At 37.5% G+C, this 27,994-nt stretch overlaps 1 protein-coding gene across 2 annotated transcripts in view; it reads left to right on the forward strand.

The window, feature by feature from the left end:
- The first annotated feature begins 346 nt into the window (after positions 1–346).
- LOC137115698 (transcription regulator protein BACH2-like) overlaps positions 347–27,994 on the forward strand; it is a 65,968-nt gene continuing 38,320 nt past the window's right edge. The window contains exons 1-3 of one of the 2 annotated variants that reach the window (XM_067495477.1): positions 347–647; positions 9,768–9,941; positions 25,109–25,391. In XM_067495477.1, coding sequence (XP_067351578.1) covers positions 25,125–25,391 — 267 coding nt within the window. In that variant the 5' untranslated portion in view covers positions 347–647; positions 9,768–9,941; positions 25,109–25,124. The remainder of the gene's footprint in view (positions 648–9,767; positions 9,942–25,108; positions 25,392–27,994) is intronic. The other variant, XM_067495476.1, reaches the window with a different exon arrangement.

The raw sequence follows: 27,994 nt of genomic DNA on the forward strand, positions 1-27,994 counted from the left end.
CTACAGATCACTATATATATATATATATATATATATATATATATATATATATATATATATATATATATATATATATAATATCAATGTCAAATAATCAATAATCTATTGATAGAACATTAATTGTTGCATTTTGATGGTTTTACCAAGCATTGACTTTTCTTTGGCTTGGTACTTTCAGATTATTGTTTACACACCTTGGTTTTATTCATTGAATTTCAAGAGGCTACACGAACAGGGGATTCTTCCCGCACAGCACTTTACTATTAAATCGCTTGAAATTGCGATGACACTGCAAACGTTAACACAGCTCAGATATGCAGCACAGCGGACACTGTAGCCTGAGGTAGCGGAGCGGGGGGTGGGGGCTCCACCATAGTAGAGCGGGGGTTGGAGGGCCTGCTCGTTGTTGTGAATGAGGGCCAGCATGACGTCAGGGAGCCAGTGTCAACAATGCAGCTCCTGGAGGAGAAAAGGCGTTTCATACTAACACATACACGCACGCTCTGTCAGAGGAGATCCGTCCACCACATACCGACTGATGCCTAACGGGAGGCTCCACTGACGGCAGCAGGTCTTGCTGTGGAGGAACAGGATGTGGACTCAATCTTATTTGTGAGAAAGTAAACGAAGACGCGCAGGAAAACACGGTGAGTCGCTCCCTGCCGTATACACACAACATACAATCGTTGGGTTTTACTACGCTGCAATAAAACAGACTACCGTTACTGGAGCCGTACTTGGTTGTAGCCACACCGGCGTTCTGTAAGCTGGAGGTTTTATAACCACGGCGTGTGTGTGTGTGTGTGTGTGTGGGTGTCACTTATTGTTGCTCAGCCTGTGGGATGTGGTCTGACATTGGGGCTGTTCCCGTAGGTTAGCAGGGATGCTGCCGTGGCCGGCGATGCGCTTTAGCTAACTCAACGTTAGGCTTTTTTCCGAAAATATGTCCCTAACAAATTGTTTTAGGTTCTTTCGCCATTAGCTGTTTTGCTGACGCTAACTTTTTAAAAACACTAACGCCAGCTCGAGTCATGACAAAGACTAAAGTAACGTCTAGCCTCTTGTCATTGTGACTGTAAATAGGCGTCAGTTCATTCTACTATGAAGTTGCTGGCTTTCACTGGGGCTCAGCATTTCTCAGCTACTCGCATCCCAGCACCTTCATCCACCATGGATCGGGAGGGACGCACATGTTTTGCGCGAGAGACGTTGCCACAACTAGGGCACGCGCTTGTGCTGGGGGAGGAAGAGGCTGCAGAGGGACAAAGGAGCCAGGCTCCCACCTCCGTGTTCCCGCCCTCCGCTGCCGAACAAGCACCACGGAGGACAGCAAGAATGCGTCCCCGAGCTTGATGTATCCCATAATAGTTATCCTCTACATTCCACTATGGCTGCCACAGTGTATGTGTCAAAAGGAGCGGTACCTCTGCCCTTTAGCCTACTGTAAGAATGACAGAGGTGTTCTTTAATAAACGCAGTAGCTTTTTGTAATATGACTGCAGTTAGTGGCTGTTTATGACTTGTTCTGTCCATTGTGAGGACGCCTCCTTGTTCACACATTGGCTCTTTGTTATCCCCTTTGCCTTCAGGGCCTCTCGTCCATCCTCCATCACTATCTGTGATGCTGGCAGCACTTCTGTATCTATTACCGTTCAGTTCAAGCGAACAGACGAAAGGTGACGGGAAGTCAAATAAAATATTTACCACCTGCACCACTTTTGCTGCAGACAGTTCTTTAGCAGACACTACTGAAATATTGCTCGGGTTTATTTTATTTATCTCTGTTATGTCAGTGTTGGCTTAGACTACACGTTCATCACAAAGAAAAAAATCTTAAATTATCAACATTTTTTACCTGGCTGGCAGATAAACGTGATACAGCATTTGGGGCCACAAGAAACTAAAAGTCATGCTTATAGACATTGACCATATTCTTGCAAGTTCCTTCACTTTATGGATGCAAAGTACTAAACTGCTGGAATGCCCCTTTTTCCAAGAGTGTAAAGCCCCCCAAAGTTTACACATGGTATGGCCCCTGAAAGGCACCAAAGTAAGAATTAAAAAGAACAACAGAAAGGACAACACATTGTACCTTTTGAAAATTGTAATTTTCATTAATAGTTATGAGACATTGTGTGTCCTTTGTTAACTGTTTGGCCTTCTGGTATTAGAGGCAAGCTCATCTGTACTGAATGTCATTGCTACTTGTCAGTGGTATCGTGGATAGCATTGTTCACTGAAAGGAAAGGGTTTACGCATAGAATCCAGGAGATATACTCTAGAGAAATATGAAGTCAGTTTGTTAGATTGGACTCTATGGTTTGTTGATATTTATTGTATATGGGTTTAGGTTAATTTATAGAAGTTGTTTAGAGAATCTTTATAGAAAAGAAAAAGGGTGAGAGTATGAAGACATGCTGTGTGTTTAGCATGGGCAAAGCATGTCATTTAATTTATGTGGAAACGTGTGTGTGTGAGTTTGTGTACGGTTTATTCACTACAGCTAAATGGAAGGAGATTCCCCTTTTTATTCGGTCTTGAATATAACTGCTTTTCAATCAGCTGTGCAAACCACTATGTGACCCATGAAACAGTAACTGAGAAGAAGGATTAGAATATAAACACCAACGTTCTGCTGCTGTAAAATGTAGCAATCATCAAATACTAGAATTGCTATTGGAGCTGTTATTTAAATCAAATTGTTTAATATATGTCAGATCGACTGTTTAGGATGAGAGTTCAATTCATGTGTTTTATCTTTGATTTAGATACTGTGTTTAATATAACATTTACTTGGAATAAATAAATCAATTTCTTTGTGGGTCTGTTTGTATCCACTTCACTAGGAAAAAAGTTGTATTTTTCTTCCAATGTGACTTGTTAAAAACTAATTGATTTTTGTTGTTTGCATATAAATGGGACTCATTACAGTGTATGAAATTAGTCCAAATATTTTGCATTTCAGAGAAATAGGAAAGTAAAGGATTCAGGTGATGGGTGACCGATGCTATATCACCATGGTTACAGTAGCCTGACCATTGTTGTCATGATTTTTTTTTTTTTTTATGGAACACGCATGGTTTAGCTAAATGTAACCCATTTAACCCCATTGGGAGAAATCATGGATTAAAATAACTACTGTTGTTAAGTTTAAAATAAAACCAAAAGGACTTATTTCATTTAGGCAACAAACAGTGATCACTCATGAACCAATCCTTATCCACCATAACTAACTTGATATCCACACATTTTCCATTTTTATTGTTTCTCCTGACTTCCTCCTGTATAAATGTAACTGCGGGATGTAACAATATGACTGATCAGATAATCTATCAGTCTCCAAATAAAAAGAAATGCTATTAGATTATAAATTATGAATTGGAAAATAAAATTCAAAATAGAAATGGTGAAATAAAAAAAGGCTAAAGATGCCAATGGAAAAATAAAAAGACAACAATGCTTGATAAATTGGAAAAAAGGTTGTAAAAAGATTGATCATATAATTAATTATATTTTTTATATTTTTCATATTTTACATATAAGCTGAAAAGGAAGGGATTGTGCCCTCTGAGCCTCTGGAATTTCCACAGGAACAGAAAGTCTAGTGTTCTGGTAATGTACATAATACTGAATTTAATAAGACCAAAGGTGATCAAGTACAACTACTCAAGCAGAGTACTTAAGTATCATTTTGAGGTATTTAATTTTGCTTTTCTCGAGTATTTCCATTTTATGTCCATTTTATCAAAAAATAACTCACAACAACAATAACAACTCCGGTAGGATAAGCAGCTATCAGTGCCTAAAGTAGTTCAAATCATCTCCACCTTTACCAGCAGCTGGTTTTATTCAACACCCATCAACTCTCATTTTTAAGGTCTAAATTTTATTTGCAATAATGCTAATGTGTCAGTGTTATACATTTCACAACTGCATCAAATTCAATAGTGTTTAAAAGCCAATTTTTTTAGTAATGTTCTTTGAATGGAAAGATGCTCCATAAGTAATCTTAGTGAAGAGAGGTGTGGTCAAAGCTTCCTATGACATTACATTCTATGGTCAGTACTAGCAGCAGTGTAGAAATACTCACTTTTACATTTTGTTTAAACAAGGCTCGTCCTTCTGCTGTTGGTGGACAGGTGGTTCAGTGGTAGAGCATTGTTTTCGGATGCAGAAGGCCACAGGTTCGATCCCACCCCACCAGGTGTGGCCCCACCCAGCCACCAAAGGCCACCAAAGGCCTGGATAAAATGGGAGGGTTGCGTAGGAAGGACATCCAGTGTAAAAACTCTTCCAAATCAATGTGCTGAATGTATTCTGCTGTTGCAACCCCTAAAGGGACAAGCTGAAAGCCATTTATTTGACTTGCATTTTTACTTAAGAACTTACATTTTGTACTCACACCATTGAATGAATAGGACAACAGAAACATGATAGAAATGGTGATTTTGCATTATCCAGGAAGGGTAAAAGGACACACGGTGCTGTCCCTGGTTCCGTGTGTGATGTGCCTTACAATGACCTAGGTCAGTTTAACTCCGATTAATCGAGTGGTTAGATTGATGTTGATGTGAGCTTCTTAATTGATAGATTGAGAGCTTTATGTGTAAACAGCATGAGCTCAACCTTTACAGTTATTTACAGAATTTAGTATATTAACATCCAACACTGAGAGAGCTTAGAAAATGATAGATTCCACCCAACGTGTAATCAGCATTATTGTGCAAACACCAGAATTTTAAGACCAAGTCCAAATGGTTCAGAAAGAGCTTGTTTTTATTCTGCAAAGTGTTTTTCACCCCTGTGCTGCTCTGTCTAAGAGATTGTTTGAAGAGTGTATGATGAACTGATACATAATTCACGTTCACAACACCGTTATACAATGTGTGGATGTGTGTGTGTGTGAATGCGTACATTTTCTGAGAGAAACTGATCAAGGGCAGTCTAAGTGTGTGTGTGTGTGTGTGTGTGTGTGTGTGAAGGTGATGAGTACAGACTGTCCCAGGAGATGTAGCACAGCTCAAGGGCAGACAGAAGAAACCAGACTCAGAATGTCTGATAGAGCTCTCTCTCTAGCTGTGTATGTCTCTTTTCCTTCCTGTCCTATCGTCCGTACCTTTCTTTTTCTTTCACTTGCTGGTTCTTACACAGTGTGATTTGTACACTGCACTTTTATTGAGTTACCTGCGTCAGTATCACAGAATGATTAGTTGTGTCCTTGCATCTCATATAGTTAAAATAATTGCTCAAGTTGCAATAGCAGATACAGTGCATACAGAATTTCTACAAACAATAACCCACGATGACAATGTGAAGGGTGATTGTTTGAAACCTTTGCAAATTTATTCTATATAAAAAAAGAAAAAACCTCATGTATGTAAGTATCCATGAGATTCAAAATTGAGCTCTGGTGCATCCTGTTTCCACTGATCATCCTTAGGATGTTTCTGCAACTTGATTGGAGGCCCCTTGTGGAAAATTTGGTTGATTGGACAGAATTTGGAAAGGCATACACCTGTCAATATAAGCTCCCACAGTTAACAGTGCCTGTCAGAGCACAAACCAAGCCATGAAGTCCAAGGAATTGTCTGTAGACAGGATTGTATCGAGGCACAGATCTGGGAAAAGGTACAGAAAAATTCCTGCAGCATTGAACGTCCCAATGAGCACCGCCGTGGCCTCCATCATCTGTAAATGGAAGAGGTTTCCAACCACCAGGACTCTACCTAGCCTCTACCTCTACCGGGCCGGCCAGCCAAACTGAGCAATCGAGAGAGAAGGGCCTTAGTCAATAAGATGACAAAGAACCAGATGGTCACTCTGAAAGAGCTCCAGCGTTTCTCTGTGGAGAGTAGAAAACCTTCCAGAAGAACAACCATCTCTGCTGCACTCCACTAATCAGGCTTGTATGGTAGAGTGGCTAGACGGGAACCACTCCTCAGTAAAAGGCACATGACAGCCCGCCAGAAGGACTCTCAGACCATGAGAAATAGAATTCTTTGGTCTGATTAAACAAAGATTGAACACTTTGGCCTGAATGCCAATGTCATGTCTGGAGGAAACCAGGCAGTGCTCACTACCTGGCCAATACCATCCCTACAGTAAAGCATGGTGGTGGCAGCATCATGCTGTGGGTATGTTTTTCAGTGGCAAGAACTGGGAAACTATTCAGGATTGAGAGAAAGATGAACGCAGCAATGTACAAAGACATCCTTGATGAAAACCTGTTGCAAAGTGCTCACGACCTCAGACTGGGGCGATGGTTCATCTTTTAAAAGGACAAAAGCCCTAAGCACAAAGCCAAGATAACAAAGGAGTGGCTACAGCACAACTCTGTGAACGTCCTTGATTGACCCAGCCAGAGCCCAGACTTGAGCCCAATTGAACATCTCTGGAGAGATCTGAAAATGGCTGTGCAACAACAGCCCCATCCACCCTGATGGAGCTTAATAGGTACTGCAAAGAAGAATGGGGAAAACTGCCCAAAAATAGGTGTGGCAAGCTTGTAGCATCATACTCAAAAAGACTTAATTGACTGTAATTGGTGCTTAAGGTGCTTCAAGCAAGTATTAAGCAAAGGCAATGAATACTTATTTGAATGTGATTTTTTTTTTTTAATACATTTGCAAAGATTTCAAATAAACTTCATTCTTGTTGTCATTATGGGGTATTGTTTGCAGAATTTTGAAAAAATAATGAATTTTTTGCATTTTGGAATAAGGCTGTAACATTACAAAATGTGGAAAAAGTTAAGTGCTGGGAATACTTTCTGGATGCACTGTACATAGTAGTCTTGGAGTGTGTGAGACAAGCCAGGAAGCTTGGAATATGCTCATTATTCTGATCTAACCAGAGAATGTAAGTTAGAAAAGAAACCCACTGAAGTTATAAATAGTTTTCCTTGCACTTAATGTTAAGACATTGAATAGTATGATTAGGACATTTGTAATGTGTATATTAAACACACAAGGAGAAAATACTGGCTGAATTTTAAGCTGAGTTCCAAGCCTGCTCTGAATTTCATACATGGCAGTACCAGATATAAGGCTACCAGAATTTGTATATAGTGGGCTTATAATACATTTGAAAAGACATGCAGAACTGGTCATCTGTGTATCATTTTGAACTGCAGTGTCTTAGTTTTATTACAAATTTTGTTTTTATGTTTGTATTGTTATCTACCAGTTATCTATCTACATCTCCCCCAGGTCTGCCCCAGCTACCAGATATGACCAGCCAGATAACCCCTAACAATGTTGCAGAAGACAGTGATTTTTGTGTCTCCCACAGTATCAAGGCTTTGCTTTTCAATATAAGACATCATTCTTTTCTTAATAAAAATTAGATTTTTGCACTGATTAAAGGCCACGAGGTACCTAAAGAAAGACGAAAAAAAACTCGAGTCACAGTTTTTGAAACCTGCATCTAAGACACCTGGTTGAAAATTCAGGGAATTAAATAACTGGAATTAGAGGTATTCTGAATTTTTCTTCATTTTAGTTGGGTCAAAAACTGTATGGGGGCGGCTGTAGCTCAGTTGATAAGGCAGTTATCCACGGAGCACAGCGTCATTCGTTCGATCCTCGTCTATAGGTCAAAGTGCAAGCAAGACGCTGAACTCCCAACAGCCAATTTCCATTCCCAGCTGTGCAATGTTTGTCCAAACCCAGTATTAACTGGGGAGGGTTACGTCAGGAAGGGCATCCAGCATAAAACCTGTGCCAAATCAACATGTGTACAATGATCTGCTGTGGTGTAATCACGGCACAAGGACAAAAAAATGGAATAGAATTTTAAAAAATGTGTGTGTTTGTATTTAATGCACATTTAGTTAGTACATATGTTGTTTCATCAGAAATGAATCAAAATTTTTTTTTTATTAATTAATTACAAATTTTGTAATTCTTATGCAATTTTCATTATTTTACTATAACCTATTTATATGAACTCCTGGATCAGTATTCTTTTTTTTGATTGATTTAGGTTCAGGGTTATGTTTGCATCTCCATTCATTAAGTTTAATTGTAAGATGTAAACATAACCCTAAAGTCAACATAATTTCCATGCACAATTAGCTACTATATATTCTTAGTATTGTTCTTTCATCATCAGAAGTAAGAAAACTAATCCAGAAGTGTAAATTTAAAAAACAATTGCAATAACGATTACAAAATTGCAGAATTTTACATTCCCCTTGATAAATTAATTAAAAATGAACTTTAATTAACTTCTGATAAAATATATGTACTAACTGTCCATTAAATAATATGTTTATGAAAAAATATTTGTTTTACTCTTTTTGACATTTCAAAAAAAGTGAATGCAAACCTTTATACCTAACCCTATCTGTGTTACTTTCCTATTAAAACTACTGGGTTATTATAATTGTTGGTGTTATTAAAGTCTATAACTGATGTTAGGTTTTCTATAATCGCAGACTTGAAAGGGTTTTATATTAGATGGTGAGGTTTCAGTTTAGGGCTGTGTTGTCTATTGCATATGATATTTATTTATCTTTTCATTTTATTTATCCTCCAATATCATGAAGATTTATCCCAATGATACAAATTTCAACAATAATACACACAATTTGTTTCAGTAAAAGGCAGAGCTAGGAAGAGGATAGTAATCCAGTAGTTATGATCCCGTTTGACTTGGTAATGTCATAGTCTTTGCTTTGAAGATTTGGTGGAACTGAAGTGTAATGGATATAGTACAAGTCGTGTGACAATTGTAGTTGTTAATGTTTAAACATCACTGTTTATAACTGTAAAGTTGTAGCTGATTTAAACTACTTTATCTACTTTTTTTTGGATTACACAGTTATTTAAATGGAGATTTACATGAGTACAGTGAATGTCTTTAATATATTGTAATATAAATATACTTGTATTTGTAGTTCAATTAGTGGTGAATAAATATTTTGGCTAAAATCTAAACCATACTTACAATAAACACTTCAATTTACTTTGAGAAAAAGATTATTCAAAACAAAAGTTGGGTACAAGAATATTTCGTTTTCATTAAATATCTCTTGGTGTACAGTAAATCTTAGCTAGAGTTTGTTAGAAGGCATATGGGAGACTAAAGGATAAGTAGATGAAATTTTATGGAGGATTTTATTTTTCTATTTAATTGATCATGATTCAATGTTGTGAAAACAAATTAAAATTTGAGGTAGTTTGAGGTAGAATTGCCAAACCTGCTGGTAAAAACATGAGAAAATAGATTTTGAACAGATGTTTTTTACTATTTAATGCAGTGTCTTACAAATAAAAGACATTTGGCCCCATCTACATCTTTAGCTTATAAGTGAATAAATGTGCAGCAACATATTCTGGCACATTTCCTTTGTCTTGAAATAGAACTGCCCTATATGTTGAAAAGAGTTATTGCTTATTCAATATTTCATGGATTCATCTGTTCAAACCTTGCAACAATGAAAAGTGTCACCAGCAGCAAATTTGTTATGGCAGCAAACCATCCTCTAATCCGAGAGCAAGGGATGGTGTTCTTGACATGAAAGCACTCCAATGAGTGCCAAGCAGCTGCATGATATTTGTTTCTCTGAACAGATTTGAACAGCCATTGTTTGGACTTCTGAGACAAAAAACACAGACTGATTCTGATGAGAATTCTCCTGATGATGAGACACAAGAAATTGTCTCTGTTAATGTACAAATAAGACATACAAACACACACACCCATCAATCAATCTAAAACCAAATTGCAAAACTGCAAACCCACACATGTCTCTTCACTCCCAGGTCTAACTGACCACAGAGCTGTTGGCATTTCTGGTTCATCTGGTGCGTAACATTGCCATGGATCTGGAAACCCATCTGGCATGTCTGGCAGTGATTGGTGCAGAAAGGAGTGCAGATGGTGAGGTCATGGTCAGCTGTTTGCATACTGCTTAAATCCACATATTTCATGTAGAGGTAAGCTTACTACAGCATATTTAGAATAAAAGGAATGAAAAGGTGTAATTGCAGATCTATGTTTTGATTCATGACAGTCTGTTTTTTTTCTGCATTTTCAAAATGTGTAGTAATTAAAAAAGTTGCTGTGGTATTTTAGACGTTTCACTTTTACAAAAATGTAAAGGTTAAATGTTCTGCCATAAGGTTTACAGCTAAGTTATGGAAATAAGGCACAAGCATGTCAGGTTAATTAGGATACAACCTACTTAAGCTCTGCTAACCACTGAAACAAGAAAATGACCAATAATGTGTTTTTTTCAAAGCACATATGTATATCACAATGCATGTTGGGAGCTCATTTATTGAACAGATAAGGCATATACAATGATTTTGCACCTTTCTCAAAAGGAGACAGCTGGCTAACCTAGCTTTTATTGAAATCAATAGCCTAGGCATTTACTCCTGTAAAGGCTGTGTCAAATATACTTGGTTAAAATATCTGTCATGGACAAACTCATAGCAATCAAGGATATAGAAAGGTATTGACATTTGATGACAAAGGGTGCAATTGCTGATTGCAGTTGAGTGTTTTGTCCAGTATTTCCTGGTCTAAGTAGGGCTATTGAAGCTGTTGCTGAGCTGATGTAACAGCACCTTCAGTGAAGCTGCAAAGGCTGCTTGATGTTGTGGAGGTTCCACCTGTCGAGACAGATTAACACGTCCTCGCATTCAATCCCATATCTGCTGCTGCAGGAGATATGGCTCCGGCTTTGATGTGATGCAACTAGGATTTATTTGTGCTATGAAGGATTACAGCAGCAGAAGTGATAAACAAGCACGCTGTCATGCATTAAAACCATGTGGCTAGCTTTATTGTAGCATTTCAGATGCAGCACAGAATACAGCAAGACAATGGAAGCGTAGTACAGTGCTGTAGTGCTGTGATAGTTGCAGGACACAAGTAAGAAGATAAAATAGTCTACACTGTGTGAGAGGAGGTCCAGTTTGATGTTTTGTTGTTACCAATCCCACCAGGATTATAATACTTTTGACTGGCAAATAAGTTAATAATACAGCAAGCAACACAATGGTTCACTATAATTATGTGCATAGATGGAAATAATTAGCTCATCTAATTGCATGATGTTGTTACTTGCACTTTAGCAATAATAGAACTATAGCTCCAAATGTGCTTACATCAGCATTTTCAAGGAAATCACTGTAGTTAGGGGATTTAGTCCTGGACACAAAATTTCTTGCATCTTTCTTTTTTCATGTTAAGTTTTACTCAACTCTGATACTAGGGTGGGGTGATCTGGACACACATATTATCTTATATTCAATATGTTTGTTAGACCTTTTAGATACATACAGACAGGTAAGAAAACAAGATAAAATCTCTTAGTAAGGTTCTAGGCCATAATATGTCAATAGAACAACTTCATTACCCCTTGGCATTGATTCTACTGAAATCTACTACTAAGTCTACTGGAGGGATGGAACATCATTCTTCTAGAAGATATTCCCTCAGCATATTGGTCCAAAATCTCTTATAGGTGTTCAGGTAGGTTGAGATCTGGTGACTGCAAAGCGCACAGCATATGTTTCACATCATGTTTATAATCATCAAACCATTCATTGACCCCTCTTGTTCTATGGATGGGGACATTGCAATGAAAGAAGGCACTGTCATCGGTACAAACATGTTTCATCACAGGATAAAAATGATCACCCAGAACCACTGTGTATTCATTAGCATTGGCAGTTCTCTTCAGGTTCAGGTTTTTGTTTAAATTTATAACCCATTGGTACATTTACTACTTACTAAAATTCCTGATCAGTTGTTATCATTGAAACTGGCTCTAGCCTCCTGTGAGCCTGAATAAACCTTTAAAATTAGCCTTTGGGGATGGATGGATGGAAATTGTTTTTTAAGCTGTAGCAAATGACATTAACATCTTTAGCTGATCTTTAAGAGAATGAAAAGCTGGAGAGCCCTAATCAGTAGAAGCTTCTTTATTTAAATCAGTTGTGTGGTATCAACATTAGTGGATATTTTAATGCTGCTCCATCATTTATGTCCCATATGTTTAATTACGTTCTATGGTTTTACAAATTGGTGACTGTTTTATATATTTGCAACTTTAAAAACAGCTGTGTTTTGGGTAAATGTCCATTTTTCAATGTTTCAGTCTAGTGAGAGCCTCCTTCAGGCCCTCTGTTCAGACCATGTGAATTTAAACCACACCAGTGATGGAAACAGAACCAGATGTTTTATATTCTTTCTATTATCATCACTTTGATATAAAAAAAAAGCACAAGAAAGTGCCGAAAGGAAGTGTTTTGGGGGTTTTTTTGGTTTTGTTTTTTTTAGATAGAATAGATTTAAGTGGATAGCAAGGTATGGAAGAGTTCTGATTTCAGCAGTTTTTTTAATATTGGGTGTGAGTTTGCTTAGAGTGCAGAGTCTCCCTGGCTCTCTCTCTGTGTCTGTCTGTCCATCTGTCTGCCTGTCTCTGTTTTTTTTTTCACGCAGAGCCTCTGGCCCACTTTGTGTAGCAACCCCCTGGGAAATGTCCCGGTTCTCCTGATGCCCACTCTACTATAGCCGGGCATCTTTCTTACACATTTGTTCTTCGCTAAGCTGTAATGACTTCTATCTATTTCCTATAGCAGGTTACTTAATATTGGAATCAAAGGGCAGCTGAATTCTTGTGGTAGAGTGGTAGAGGCATGCACACATTTCTCCAGAAGTATTAAAAACATGTACAGCATGTCTAGCTTTGCCTCTTTTACTTTGTTAAATATCAATGTATGCTCTTTAATTGATCAATAATAGGAAATACCATGATTCTAATTTCTTTAGCCATATTGTCTTTTTATTTAATCAGTTAAATTAATGGTTTTCTTGTTGTATATGTATGTGAGGTCGGTGCTCACTGCAGTTATACACTGACAGTGACGAGTGTCAGTGTATTATGTCTCCTACTGCTACTACTCCTATCTACCTAATAGTTAGGTAGAAATAAATAGAGATATAACAATATAAAATGACAACACAATATTACCATGGTAAAAAGTGCAGTTAAACTGTAGTGAAAAATCGCTAGTAACATTATATGCCATGGTTGACCTAGCAGACGCCTGCCTACGTTCGAACCTAGGCAGCGAACAAGCAAAGTTGAAAGGGTGTACAAAGTACAAAAATGTTTGTCTATAATTTGGCCTCTTGCACTTCTGCTTGTATTTGACAACAACCAGTAAGATTGCACCCAGCCTGAACAGCCCAGAACACAGCAGAATAACCATGTGGTGGTAGATATTGTCACAGTCCCACATTATAGAATAATTTCTTTAATTGCAATATTGTTGAATTACATTTATCATTACATTTTTTTCATAATATATAGGTAGAATAGCAGGATGACTGTGGTATATATAGACTTTGAAAATGGCCTAAGGCTGGTCCAACTGTTTTGTCCTGCCACTGCTTTTATAGCAAACAGTCTGCACACATGGATTCAACAGCATGACGTGCTTTTGCATTTACATTTTATGGACCCATGTGAAAAAGTAATTGGGCATATAATAATAAGAATTGCAATAGATTGTACAGGTGGACCTTAAATGTTGCTAGAAAGATTTATAATTTACATTTGAAAGCAACGTCTTGTGTGCGTGTGCCTCAGTTAATCCCAACTACCTCACCACCACCCTCCCCATTAAACATTTTGTAGTGCAGGACCTGCTTCTTGCCCATCTGTGTTGACAGTTCTTCGAAATTCCTAAATGTTCCTATCATGGGTCAAGGTTTAAGGGCACTTTGTCAGTCTAGTATAACAGCTACAAATGAGGAGCTGTATGAACTTTGTGATCATGACAGAAAGTATCATCAAAGTTACTACAGAGACAGATGCCAAGTGTTCATTAAAACAAGCTTGTCTTTAGAAAAAAGCTTGTTCCTAATCGCTGACTGTAGGCTGTATCATGTTTAAATCCAGTAGTAAACACTGAGAGGTTATATATGCAGCCAAAAGTGTTTTCCTTTTTTTTTTTTGATCCAATCTCTTCATTTCTGTTTGATTTGGCTGCTTTCCCAGTGCATTGAATTTGAATTTCTGCAGCATTTCCATCCTAAGCGTGACTCACACAGCAAACGCTAGCTTCACTTTCCCTGAAACCTGACAAGCCTGATCCAATTTACATTTCCCCAGCAGCCTAAAGCACAGTGATGTCAGCCCAGCCTCTCTCTAAAAGAAGGGTAGTCAGTAGTCAGTGCCAGGAAACAAAGGTGACTATAAAGGAGCTCACTAATGAGAAAAACTCCTCCTCCACTACATCTGTAAGCATAACAGATTAAATCAAATCGAGTGGAGCAGGACTGACTTTTAAATGGTTCCTGGTTTAGTAGGAGTGGTGGTGTCACCACAATGTTCAGTTTGACATCAAATATGAGGAGAGTGATAATTCAAAATACTACAGGATAAATAATCATCAAGGAGATGGATGAGGTCATCATCTGGTGCATCTCTTGTGACTCTATTATGTGTGTTAGAATTCCAGCAAAAAGCTGTTGCTGTGCTGCAACACAAAATATTTAAAGCACAAAAGAATTGAGTGTATTTCATAAAGGTGATGTTAATCTTGTCAGTTTTCCTCTGTGGAAACTTCTAGCATCTAGCAGCCCACATGTGTACTTTCATTTTTTCACGCCTACACTGTGTTGCCTTGTGCAGGAGATGAAATAATCCTCTGCTCAACATCCCTGCTTTTATGAGTCATTTGGCAGCTCAGAGCTTTACCATCATCTTAAACACCATTCATTCATTCCACTGTTTTGATGTGACACATTTGGACATGCACCAGATAAACTGTGTCTTAATTGATATTCCATATTAACACTGGCCACTAAAAAAACAAAGCACCGTGATGTTTGTGTGATTTGACATGCTAATGAGCAATAATGCTGAATATTTTCATGTGGAGAAGAAAGTACAGTCTACATCAAACACTGTGTGGGGCATGTACTGTTGATTGCTGCTGAAAGGCACCAAATAGTGGAGTTCCCTTTTTCTGCAACAGTGTCCACCTCTGTTCCTCCGCAGTTTAACTGCCCAGTGAAAATGTACATATGTCTAACTAGATTTATTGCACGGGAAAAAGAAGTTTGGTCGTACTGGATATACGGGAACAAATCCTAAATTATTCATTGACCCAGGTTTACATAATGGATGTCCTTTGTTCATGTTATGGGATTATTCCTTTTATATTTAAAACAATTAGTTTACTCCAGTCATAGTTGTATGAGGAACATTGAACATTTATTGCATTAGTTTTTTAACTTAGCTTAAATAGACAAATTCTACAATACAAGTTTATGAACAGTAATTTCACAAACACGTTTACAAAACAGTTTCATAAAACAAGTTTCAAGTAGTGTGGCTAAATCCAAAGAACATGGTAAGTAACCATATGCCTCCACAGCTATACACTGAACCTTTCAATTCTAACTTGTTGTGGTCCCCACTATCTCGTAATCAGTTCCATTGCTGCAGTTACTGGCTCTCTTGTAGTCCACATCTGTGATTTTCAATGGCTGCGTTGACCTGAACTATCTTGTAACAAACCATTGTTATGCATTTTTCCTTTACAACTGTTAACAAACTTAAAAGGTAAACTACAATGGCAAACATCAAAACCATAATTTTTAAATAATAACATCATTAGTACATCTATACGTATACTTCTCAATCTAATTGACCTTACAATACACAACAAAACAAAACAGAGGAAACCCTAGTTTGGCTCATACACGTCTTCATTCATGATTATTCATATTCAGTTGCAGGACAGTTCTCATATTAGTTGTGAAGGTGAAAGCATTTGTGTGAATGGCATGGCAGCCAGGTAAATGTTTAAAAGAGCTGATGGCAGGGAAAGTGTCAAGTTTGTGCACAAATATAGAAAACTGCAGTTTTTACAATACCTTTTTAAAAAGAATTATTCTTGTTTGTAAATGAATCTTTTATATCATAGTTTTGATATGAAAGATCAAAGATCTAACACATACAGTACACAGTCTATTTACTACTTATAATCCCTAACTCCTACTCTTGCCCCTCACAGACATCTTCATTGGTTGTCTGACAATTATTGCTCTGACAGAGGGACGGCTTTATGCAGGGGGATGAAGAGGTCTAAATTGCACTGAATTCAGTTCCACTTGACAATGGTAAGGTGACTTATGTAGGGATACTGAAGGCTCAAGGGCGAGTAAACACTGCTGGCAGTGACCTCAGAGGTAGTTTATCAGGATCTCTTTGACCACAGTGCAAGTTAAAGTTCCTGAGAGATGCTTTGTCAACAAAGATTCTTTGTTGAATGAGAGGCGCTTATGTCATGGCATTGTATTTCCGGAGATAGGGAAGTCCTAAGGGAGGGCCCTGGTAATGTAGCCAGGACTGAGCACTATTTTTAGCTGTGAATAATTCCTTTCCAAGATAAAGTTTATTCATTCATTTATTTGTATGTGTGTGATAAGTTAAGAGAAAGAAGCAGTCATAAGCAAACAATCATCTTTCAAGATAATACATATACTCACTGGCCACTTCATTAGGTATATCTCTAATGCAGTCCAATACAGTAGTTCTGCCTACTTTTACAAGTTTATAATTTCTTAGTTTTAAAGTTACAACTGTCAGGAATATTATGTTTGTACTATTCCACTAATTAATGAGGTCACGGTGAATGGTGGAGTCTTTCTGGAGTCCATTATATCAAGAAGGGGTTCATATGTTTTGGCCACCTTATTTGAAAAAACAAAACTGCATTATAACCTGGTAAAAGTAGAATTCATGGCAGAGCTCCTGCTGTACCTAATAAACTGGCAAGTGAGTGTGATTTTTTTATTTTATGTTTTTTAAATCACTCTTACCAATTGACTGATCCTCCACTTTAGTCCAGACTAAATTATTTCACCAGCTACATGTAAGTAGTGTATTTGCACAACTTTGTGTACCGACAAGCCTGGCTGCTAGACAGTGAATCCTACTGACTTTGGTGAACTCCAGACTGTCCTCTGGCTCCACCATGAGGTTAAAATGTTGGTAAATTAAAATATCAGCAACTGATTAGGAGACATTATACAGATTTTGAAGTTCCCCGGAGGAAGACTTTTGATAGCTTTGATGATTTCCTGAATATTAATCATTAAAAATATCAGTTTATCCAAAAATGTGTTTAAGCTAACAAAATGAGCAGGCCTTATGACAGGTATATCAGTGTTGATGCTATGTTTCCATGAAACTTTAGGTTGGTTGTGTATCCTATATGAATGTGACCAATGTGACACTGTGTGCACATATGTCAGCTGAACAAGACAATATACTTTAATACTGGCAATGCATTCCATCATAATCATAAATAACCCTGAAAAAGCCCATAAACACATAAAGGACAGTACAAGAACCATAATATCTGAACAGCCACATGAACGCTGTGAATAGACAAAATCTAAATAATGAACATGAGCATTCTATTTCTAAGCTGTAGTGATCAAATATGGAGTATTATTTGTTTATTGCTTCTTGTTTGTTTTTTCTCTCCCCTTTCTACTGAACCTGGCTGGTCAAGGCAGATGGCCACCCACCCTGAGCTGAGTTCTGTTGAAGGTTTCTTCTTTTAAATGGAGGTTTTCCTCATCACTCTCACCTAACTCTGATCAAGGGGGATTTATATAGTCTTGAATTTATTGTAAAAGCATTCACCTGAGCAAAGCAGGTGAAATCCTCATCTGCACATACCCTTTTCCACAGCTCCGCTTTCTTCAGGAACCTACAGACCTTGTCAAACAGGGTTAGAATGCTGGTGTCCTTTTGTCCTGCAGACACACATCCATTTGCTTCAGTTTGCTGAATAGATAGCTGTTAGATAGCACAGCTTTGCAAGCCAGTTTGTGTCTATATACAAGGTGGTATTGAGAGATCCATGCTCTTCCAACAACCTGTTGAGCAGTCTATTCGAGAGAGTAGGCCAACCTCTCTGTGCATGGGCAATTGTTTTGTTTTTGAGTGGCTTAATGAAGTTTATTACTTTGACGCTATCATTTAAAACATTGTTCTAATTTGTAAGGACTAATTTTCTTAGATGCCAATCCTTCCCTATGTATGACAGAGTGTGTCGACTGCACTATAGGATTTTCATTTAATCTGTGCCATAAGCCTTGCTTATATCACAGGCTGCGTTGGTATAGATACTGGTGCAGGATTTCCAGTTCAGAGTGTTTTCTGAGAAGAATGCATTAACAACATTAACAACATTAAATATACGTCCTCTTCTGTTGTTTCATCCTCTCAAAATCTTTTAGAAAACTACATGTTTACAAACATTGTTATTATTAATCCACTAACAAAATCAATAAGCTTTGCATTTCCACTGATGTCTGTTGTTTCGTCAAGCTGAAGTGAAAATGACCAGTCACCAAGTTTTCCCACAATTTGATAAAAAATGTCTGTTACCATTGTGTCTATTGTGTCCACAGATTTGTTAGTTACCATGATCCCATCATTCTATTTTTGTCAATGTAAGTTCCCTTTTTCTCCAGCTGTCTGTTTCTGCACAGCCTCCTTGTTATAGCCTCATTACAGGATTACACACAAACATTTCAATTCCTTTTAGCCATTTTCCTAAATTCTTTTGATATTTGATACATTTTAATACATCAAAAGTATTCACACGTCTTCTTGGCTACACTTCTTTAATGATTAACCTTACTCATACATTTTCTTTTAATCAATATGTCCAAATCCACCCTTTCTCCTCTGTCAGATCCACAGTGTTTCTTCCCGGCATCATGGGTCCTGTGTCTTCTTTTGGTAATGCCATTCCAGGTATCAGAGATACACAGCTGATGTAGTCAATCCATTCTGGCTTGTTTAAATTCCTCTAGGATAGCTTCTCACAGACATACTTTTATTTTGAGGCCTAAAAGGCTTTCTCAGGTTACCATCAATGTCTGATTTTGACATGTCCTTGCACTTGCATCTAATAAAATAGGTAATTTGCTTTAATGTTGTCTCCTTGACTTAGGTTTTTAGCTTGTTTTGAACCTCACATGTGACTTACATGACAAAAGCATCTATCAAATAACTAAATGTAATGTACATGTAAATGTAAAAATTAATACTTACTGTATGTTTTTCACTTTTTTAATCTTAGAAACTTACACATGTTCTTGCACTTAACAAAGGGCACGCACACACAATCGCACGTGTGTGCAAACAGAATATGCTACTTGAATACCCCATAGACACCATCAGATAAAAATATGACATAATCAGGGCAGGGGATAAGGCAAGAAAGGATGTGGAAAGTGGGACATACATTGGATTTACCCAACCACATACGCACATGGTGGAACTGGTAAATTGTTAGTGTTTGTTAATTAATATGTGTGTAGCTTCAGCTCTGGGGGATCCCTGCCTGGTCTTGGGCTCTGCTTCTCCTATGATGAATAATTCACTGGATATTTCTGCCTGCTGGGATGGGCTGTGTGTGTCTCTGGCCACCTTTGCTCATCTCTGTCTCAAGGGTTGGAAAAGTCATAGTTGTGTGTATGTGTGAGTGATGGTTTAGCTTCATTATATAGGGCATTCAGACCCCTTTAACTTTTTAAAATTTTGTTATGTTGCAGATAATACAATCTTTTATTTATTTGTTTCTCATTAATCTACACTCAGTATGCCATAATGACAACATGAAAACAGAAATTTAGAAATATCTGTAAATTTATTAAAAAGGAAAAGCTGAAATACCACATGGTCTTTAGTAAGCATTTTTAAGCTTATTTGAGCACAGACTTATGGTCCTAATCTATTTGCATGTAAAGCAGTAATAACTGCCTGACAATGGAGGCATTCTACTGATCAGTTTTTGCAAATACTCAGGTCTCCTTTCCTGCAAATGATGCAAATGAGAGGACTTGAAGTAGTTAGTAGAAGTTAGAAGTAGTTTTCTCTCAAATGATTAAATTACTGGAATAAACCTGTACATGGGCCAAAAAATCCAATGGTAGGATTAATCTCATCAGTCAACTACAGCAGTAATGTCAAACAGAAGACATGCTGAATAAACATTGATTTTTGTCTCCACCAGAGCTTTAATCAGTACCTGTAACTTATAGCAATAGCAAGCTAATGCCACTCTATACTGATGTTGCTGAGTTGCCACCATCTTCATCTACCTTCAGTGACATCATTTTCAATTAAATTTCACAATATTCAATTACATTTACATACGTGCTATTTACAGACCCTCATTATTTTACAAACCTTTGTTTGCAGAAAAGGAGCATGTAATAAATGTGCCAAAACCTGCATGTTCATAAACAGATTGCTGCGTTCATAAGAAAGTTTATAAACCTGCAACTGAATGTTCAACCTTCAAAGCAGAGGTTAAAGCATTTAAGCGAGTTGCGAGTAAACTCTTTTTTTTTTCCCAGATAAAACATTAACTTTACAGATTTGATGGTTTGCAGTTTTACCCCTTTAAGAGTAAATCTCATATCATTAAGTAATCTTATATCATATGAGTAATCTCATATCCATGTAAAAAAATATTAACAATGATTTGGTAAATATTATTTTGTTTATCTTACTAATACATACATTTGATTTTAACACGCTTGTCTTTTATTACCTGGCATAATCTGGTATCTTAATTTTACTGTCAGGACTAACATTTTGTTTGTTTTTCTGATAGTGTAACCTACCTAAGCTGAGAACAGCCATGAATGCTATTATCGTTGTCATTATCTCCTGATAACAGTATAATTTCTCAGGGAAACAAATTTAGCAAAATCTAAACACTGTCTCGGCTTTCATAGATCATATCTAAGATAAGAGATAAGGTAAGATAAGATAAACCTTTATTTGTCCCACAGTGGGGAAATTTTTATGTTACAGCAGCAGAAACATTTTTTTGCAAATGTACAGCAAAAATTTCTGATGTTGTTGCACAGCATTACAACCACCGCAGGGAGAAAAGACCTACGATAAGGCCTTATTTTTCAAAGTTTGTGTAATAAATTGTGATTTTGCTTTGGTTCAACAGTAAATATAGGCTGGCTGATTTTCTGTATGGCTGTGTTAATGTTTTACTATAGTGGTTATAAAGAAAACAGAGATGTTTGACTACTTAGATAAACAGCGCTACCCTGATCTGTTCGCTAGCTAACCAACAGACATCTGTCATGTCAGTCATGTCACCATCTCACTGTACTATTAAGTTTTGAATCACAAAACTGAAACACAGCACACAGACAAAACAGCCCCATGACATTCTTAGGATCGACCTGAGGATAGTTATATTTCCTCATTAATACAACTGTTACTCTATGATGTACCAGACCAGTCAAAAAAACTCGAAAAAATCCATTCTGAACAATTCAGTTAGACTGCTGCATATTTTGGCCACAAGGTATTGTGTTCTTTTTATTTTATGTGTATCAATATCCAACATATAGTACACATGTCAGTGCATTTCAGTATTTGTCCCCCCATCACTACCAATGTTACAGTGTGGGTTTTATGGATATGAGCCCAGTGTGCTGCTGAAACATACCATCCTCTCCTCACACATATTAGCGCAGAGCCCAGACAAGATGATGAAACCACTGGCAATGTCTTGTTTACCAAAGCCCTTCAACTGTCTCTGAACAGTTTACCCAGCATGGTTGAGAGGGCAAAAAGCAACATGAAGCATATCTATACAAGTCAAAGGCTCTGCTAATTCAAAGTGAGAATTGGGGGAATAAACAGAGCAGGAAGTGTTTATGCAATGTCTCCAAATAATTTCAGTATGTTGATGTGATGGTGTAGCCAGTACTGACTGCAGAGAGCTAAAGTAATCATGTTCACAGAGATGTTCATGTTCTGTAAATAGAACAAACTGCATGGTATTTGAATCAAGCATCACCCATACAATCAATACTGTTTAACTATTGTAAAGATGTGACCACTAAATGTGGGCACTACCATCTTCCAACCAGCTTATGGTGCTGCTAATAGTGATGTGTGCAAGCACAATGAAAATGAATATTAATCAATGAATCAATCAAATCAATCTTTGATGTTGTGATAACAAAAGTAATGTTGCAAAGTTGTTTTTGGAGGGCATATATAGTTGTAAATAAATAGAATTATTATTTTTTTAACAGTACTTGTTACTGAATACATTATTACACTAATTACTTACTAATGACGCGTTACAGCCCAACACAGTTCTTTAGGTGTCTGCATGTGAGTGCAGCTGGTGGTGGTCAGCATTTCTTGGATACAAGTAGGGGGGGCTCCATGGAAGAAACATTGGGAACCACAGGTTTAAACTAAAACAGAGCTGTCAGTAGCTAATTAAAATAACTTTAAATAAATTTAAATAGCTATAAAGTGAGACTTAATTTGCAGTACACATTGCGACTGTGTATTTATGCCAACAAGATACTTCTTGTTTCACGTAGAAGTTGATAAATGGTCTGCATTTATATAGTGCTTTTCTACCTATTGGTAGGTAAAGTGCTTTACACTGCTTCTCATTCACCTATTCGTTCTCACACTCACACACACACACACACACACACCAATAGGGGGAGCATGACACTAACTGGGGTTCAGTGTCTTGCTCAAGGACACTTGAACATGTAACCTGATGAGCCGTGCACCAAACCAACAACTTTGGATTGGTGGACGACTGCTCTATGTTTAATGTGATATGTTCCAAAAGATTGTGTTGATATTAAGTACCGTTATTTAGTCTGTCTATAAATTACCTACTTAATTGGAAAATAAAATAAGGTTATCCTAAACATGGTGCCACTCATATCTAAAAGAGGGACAAAACTTTTCAAGAGATCCTGATCTTAGGATATTGAGACATAAAACATGAAGTGTTTAAAGTCTTCACTTGTATGACCTGAAACAAGAAGTGTCATGTTGCCATGAATAATATCAAGCTAAAGTTTTAGCCCCCTCATTCAATTTAAGTAGGGTGGCCACCCACTAACCTCAATAATAAACACAGATTTTTCAGATTGTATTGATGTACATAATAAAGTGGCCAGTGAGTGCCTTCATATTTAATACATTGACCAGCCACAGCATTAATACTGGTTGGACAAATAGTGTTAGTGAGAAATACTCAAGCACAATGAAAAGCAGTTGAGAAGTGTATGAGCCTGAAATGGTCCTGACGGAAAGCAGAAGATTATATGCTGTACTGAGATGATTTGCCCATCGGCCACAGGGAGACAAGCCAGAACACTACTTCAGCAACCCCCCAGTGGTGGGCTCTATCTATACAAAAGCTATGAATCAGCAGAAAGCAGCCCTGTCTATGCCTGATCACACACACACACACACACACACACACACACACACACACAGACCAAGAGCCCAAGGCTGATAAGACAGACAGACTGCATGCTCAGCAGTCTGTATCAGGGCTTTATGTACTACAGCACTGAAATGAAACACAAAGAAAAGCCTCTGGAAAACGTCACTTTGGAAGGCTTCTTAATAAATTCTTGATAATGTAATGTTTCTGCCCGTCAATTATTTTTAAATCTTTTATTTTATTCTTTGTTGCATTTAGGGTCACTTAGTACATGGTATTTTTTATTGGATGGTGAAATGTTTCATAATCATGTGGCTTTTAGGGTGACATTTAACATCTGTCTGCAGAGGAAAAATAAGGCTTCTGGTTAACTCTGTCATGTTTACAGAAATGTTAATGAATATACATTATCCCTGAAATAAATCAATAAAATAAATGAAGTGGCCAATATGTGTAGATATTACCAAAGTTACAAATCTTAATTGGATTAAGGATTAGTTTCTATGACTTCTGTAATCCAGCCTGTTTTCAGTCTAATTTTACTTTGGCTCTCTAGTTAAAGACTGGTGACATGGTTTTGCACCTCATATGCAAAATTAGAGTTTCATGATCACCACCTGGTGGATGACTTTAGTACAGGTTCCTGTGCTCTTCCTTAGGGTGAAGCAGCCCATCATTGCGAAATAGGACAAGGTCACATATGGGCTGGTCGGATTTCAGACTCTAATGAAGTCCAATGTGCACAAAACAAAAGTTAGGCCACTATGTTTGCAATTACAGGGTGTGGGAGAACAATGAATATGAGAGGCAGTAAGCCATGTACAGGTATACCAGTACAGCTAGCACTGGCTAAATAAGTTATAATAGTTTTTACAATTAACTTCATTAGCACATCTTAAATGTATCATTCTACTGATCAAACATCAAACATCTGAGTCTCTGTCAGGAGACCAGCAACATTCTGGCAGTTGCGGTAAATATTGGAATGACAATCAGATTTTTATGACACATCATGTTATTATAATTACTTTGTGGTTTGGTTTCAACATTAGTAGGAACAACAACAGCCCCACCAACATCAACATCAACCCCAACCCCGGTTATGGGCCCTGTGGAGTCTTATGTGTAATCAAATGATGCATTAATGAATCAGATATATACAAACATATAGGTAAACTTTTGAAAGCCTTTTTCTATATGAATAGAATTATCCAAAAAACGTCTTTTTCTTTTAATATAAACTCATGAACCAGATATTGTATATTGTCTTTCACTGGATATACTTATTGCATATATATTTGTGATTTTGATTATTTAGTAAACATTCTAAGAATTAATAATTTGATTCTGATGCCTCTCTGTAATTTTAAACAGAAAGGCATCGGTCTGTATGACCACTGTGCACATCCCACCATATGACAGGCTGCTCACACTGTTTTGTTACTACGGAAATAATAAACATAATAATGACAAGAAGAAAGGAAGTATCCGATCTCTGGGAAATAGTACAGTATATAATCTGCAAGCAACAGAGAGCTATGACATCAATCCAAAAATTATGTGAAAGAGCTTTCTCCCAGAATTAAAGTAGTACATGCCCATATAATCCATATAAAAAACTATGCAATTATTTGCATTTGTTAGTATACAGTTGTTGTGAATTGGTGCTATATAAATAAAGCTTAATTGAATAAAGTTCAATTTAATGAACACAATCAAAAGCCTCCATCAAAAACCCATATAGGTCCCATATAGTTTCCTGACATAAAATAATTTCTTTCTGTCTTTCTTCTACTCAGGGTGCTAGAAAGAGTGATGTCGTCAGACGAGGAGCGGGACAGTGAGGTGGCAGCACCCATGTATGTATATGAATCCAAGGTTCACTGTGCCAATGTGCTGTTGAGCCTAGAGGAACAGCGTCGGCAGGGCATCCTTTGTGATGTTACTGTACTGGTGGAAGGCAGGGAAGTACGTGCACACAGGGCCGTCCTTGCTGCTAGCAGCCGCTACTTCCTTCATGCCCTGCTGGGGCACAGTGGCTCACCGTGTGAAGCAGAGCCCATCATTACCCTGCCAGAGAAGGTAAAGGCCAGAATGAGAACACTCTTAACACTTGCATGTTTTGAGGTTTTTATCAGAACTCGAACTTTCAAATTCTGGGAAAGAGTTTTCTCAGTTAATGCTTTGAAACTATAAATGTATGGTTAAAAACCTTTACTTCAGGGTAGACTACCACATCTTCCCTTCCTTGCTTTCTAACAACTATGGACAAGAGATTAGCCTATAGTTGTACAAAATTACAATTATTTAAAGCATTTGGTGCAACATTTGTTAACAATCTCTTTGCAATGAAGAAACATGTTGATGTGATATGATGTGTTTAGATAAAGTTGAAAATTATTAAAAACTATAGAGGTCTGCGGCAAAAACGAATAAGGTAATTCAAGTTGCAGACTGATTGTGCAGGAGTAGAGACAAATACTTGTTGGTTTTAGTGACTGTGTTTTGAGGATTCCCAATACATTTTAGTCTGAAATATACTGAAAAAGGACTAATTGTTGCACAGACTCAGGGCATTGGAAATGAGGCAGACTATGGACCAAGTGACTGTACGTTCTTTGCCCACTCTGATTAAGCTGATGTATTGTTGAGTGCTGCAATGTGACTTGTTCAGTGGACCAGAACGGATGCAAACAGAGAGAGACCAGCAGTACCAGCAGCAGCATGATGCTCCAGCAATTAACCAGTTGCCGGAGTGGGAAAAAGTAGAATGTGTCATCACATTATTACAACTGCTAGGGCCCACTTGGACCCACTCAGGACAAACAGTACTGACACAGACCTGACAGAAAAGAATTGCCTATGCTATACTATAGCATATTATTTTTATGGAGTTTGGCTTGGACCCAGTCTGGTCTCTGTCCTTGAAAACTAGTCCTTTATAGGCTTTGACTGTGGGCAGCTACTGTGCCAGTGTGGATGAGTGGGACTGTATGCATGTATAAAAGGAACAGGAGGATGCTGAACTAAAGCTAACATGACCTTCCTCTGCTATTTAAGGTTAAAAAGGAAGTGTGATGATGTGGATGGAAACGGTAGGGTTGACTTAAATTGATGTGTTTACAGACAAATGTTGGACATGAATATTAATGGAATTGCCCTGATAGTGCTACTGCTTCTGTTCACCACTGAGGCTGAATGGGGAGCAGCCCCTGATCCCAGTGGCTGGTATTACCATATAATGGCCCAGATCTGTCAGATTGATTAATATGTCTCTACCTTTTACAGTAATAACTCATGCAGACCATCAGCACTTTACAACGAGTCTATTCCCTACTGACTCTAAACATGGCTTTTTTTTGTCTATACACTCTGCTCTCTGGCATTTGGGCAAATTCCTGAATTCTTGGCTTTTGTGGCAAAAGTTATTTTCTAGGTTATTGTTTTCTATAGATAGTTGTTCAGGTGCTTTAGCAGTATGAAAAATCTTTGTGGGGAAAAGTAATGACTTTTAAAATATTAAAATTATATTATTATTATATTATTATAAATGTTCAGTTGTAATTAATAATGCTGTCTTCACAGACTGTGAACTACTTAACCTGACAAGCCAACCAGTAATCCTTTAGTCAGTGCTAGTCAATCAAAACTAGTGTTTTAGCCTTTTGCCTCATTACCCTTCTCCTTGCCACTACTCAGATAATTTGTGTCTTGTACTCTTTTTGTACAACTTACTGTGCTCTCTTAACTCTATGTTAACATTTTGTGGAGTAGGTGTACTTACAGGATGTTCAATGGGTGGTAAATTGAATTGAACAGAGTGATCTGGTCACCTAGGCTGTTGAAGGCCATGGGGTGTTAAATGAACCTCATTAAATTAAGTTAAAAGTTGTGTATTTAATTAACAGAAATTGTACCCTTTGCCATTTCAACAATTCTTGTAAAAAACCCGATATAAATTCATAGAAATTCTAAAGTTTATTGTGCAGTTTTACTTATTGATCTCTTAAAGCCTTACTGACCAGCTGATGGGCTAACTTAAAATAGTTGACACCCAGTTCAACTCTATTCAACTTTATTTTTATAGCGCCATTCACAAAAAGGGCCCATATTGATTTTAGTCAAATGTGTGTATAACATAATGTTTACAGGTTTGAAATTAATTCAGTTCAACTTTATTTATATAGGGCAATGCACAACAAAGTCATCTCAAGGCACTTTACAGAATAAATTCAAGACTATAAAGATGTGTAGAAAAAACCCAACAATTCTACCTTGAGCAAGCCCTAGGCAACAGTGTAGAGGGAAAAACTCCCTTTAACGGAAGAAACCTCCACCATCTGCCTTGACCAGTAGCTGTGCACTGGAAAACACACAGCTCCAAATCCTAGGACACCTGCAGAAAGGGTCAGAGAGCGGGAGGATAGAGAAGGAGAAAGACAGCTACTGGAGAAAGAACACACGAAAGTTAATGTTATAAAGTGGTGATAATTGTGGGGTAAAAGGAGAGGACAAAAGGAAGAAAGGAGTTCAGTGCATCGGGGGTGGGTCCCCCAACAGTCTAAGCCTATAGCAGCATGACTATAACTAACTATAAACTTTATCAAAAGCCTAGACCTAAAAATTTGTCTGTTTCCAAAATCTGAATGTGAACGGAAAAGATTTTTTTGCTAAGATGAACATGA

The sequence above is a fragment of the Channa argus genome, unplaced genomic scaffold (assembly GCF_033026475.1).
Source record: "Channa argus isolate prfri unplaced genomic scaffold, Channa argus male v1.0 Contig023, whole genome shotgun sequence".
Classification (NCBI taxonomy): Eukaryota; Metazoa; Chordata; class Actinopteri; order Anabantiformes; family Channidae; genus Channa; species Channa argus.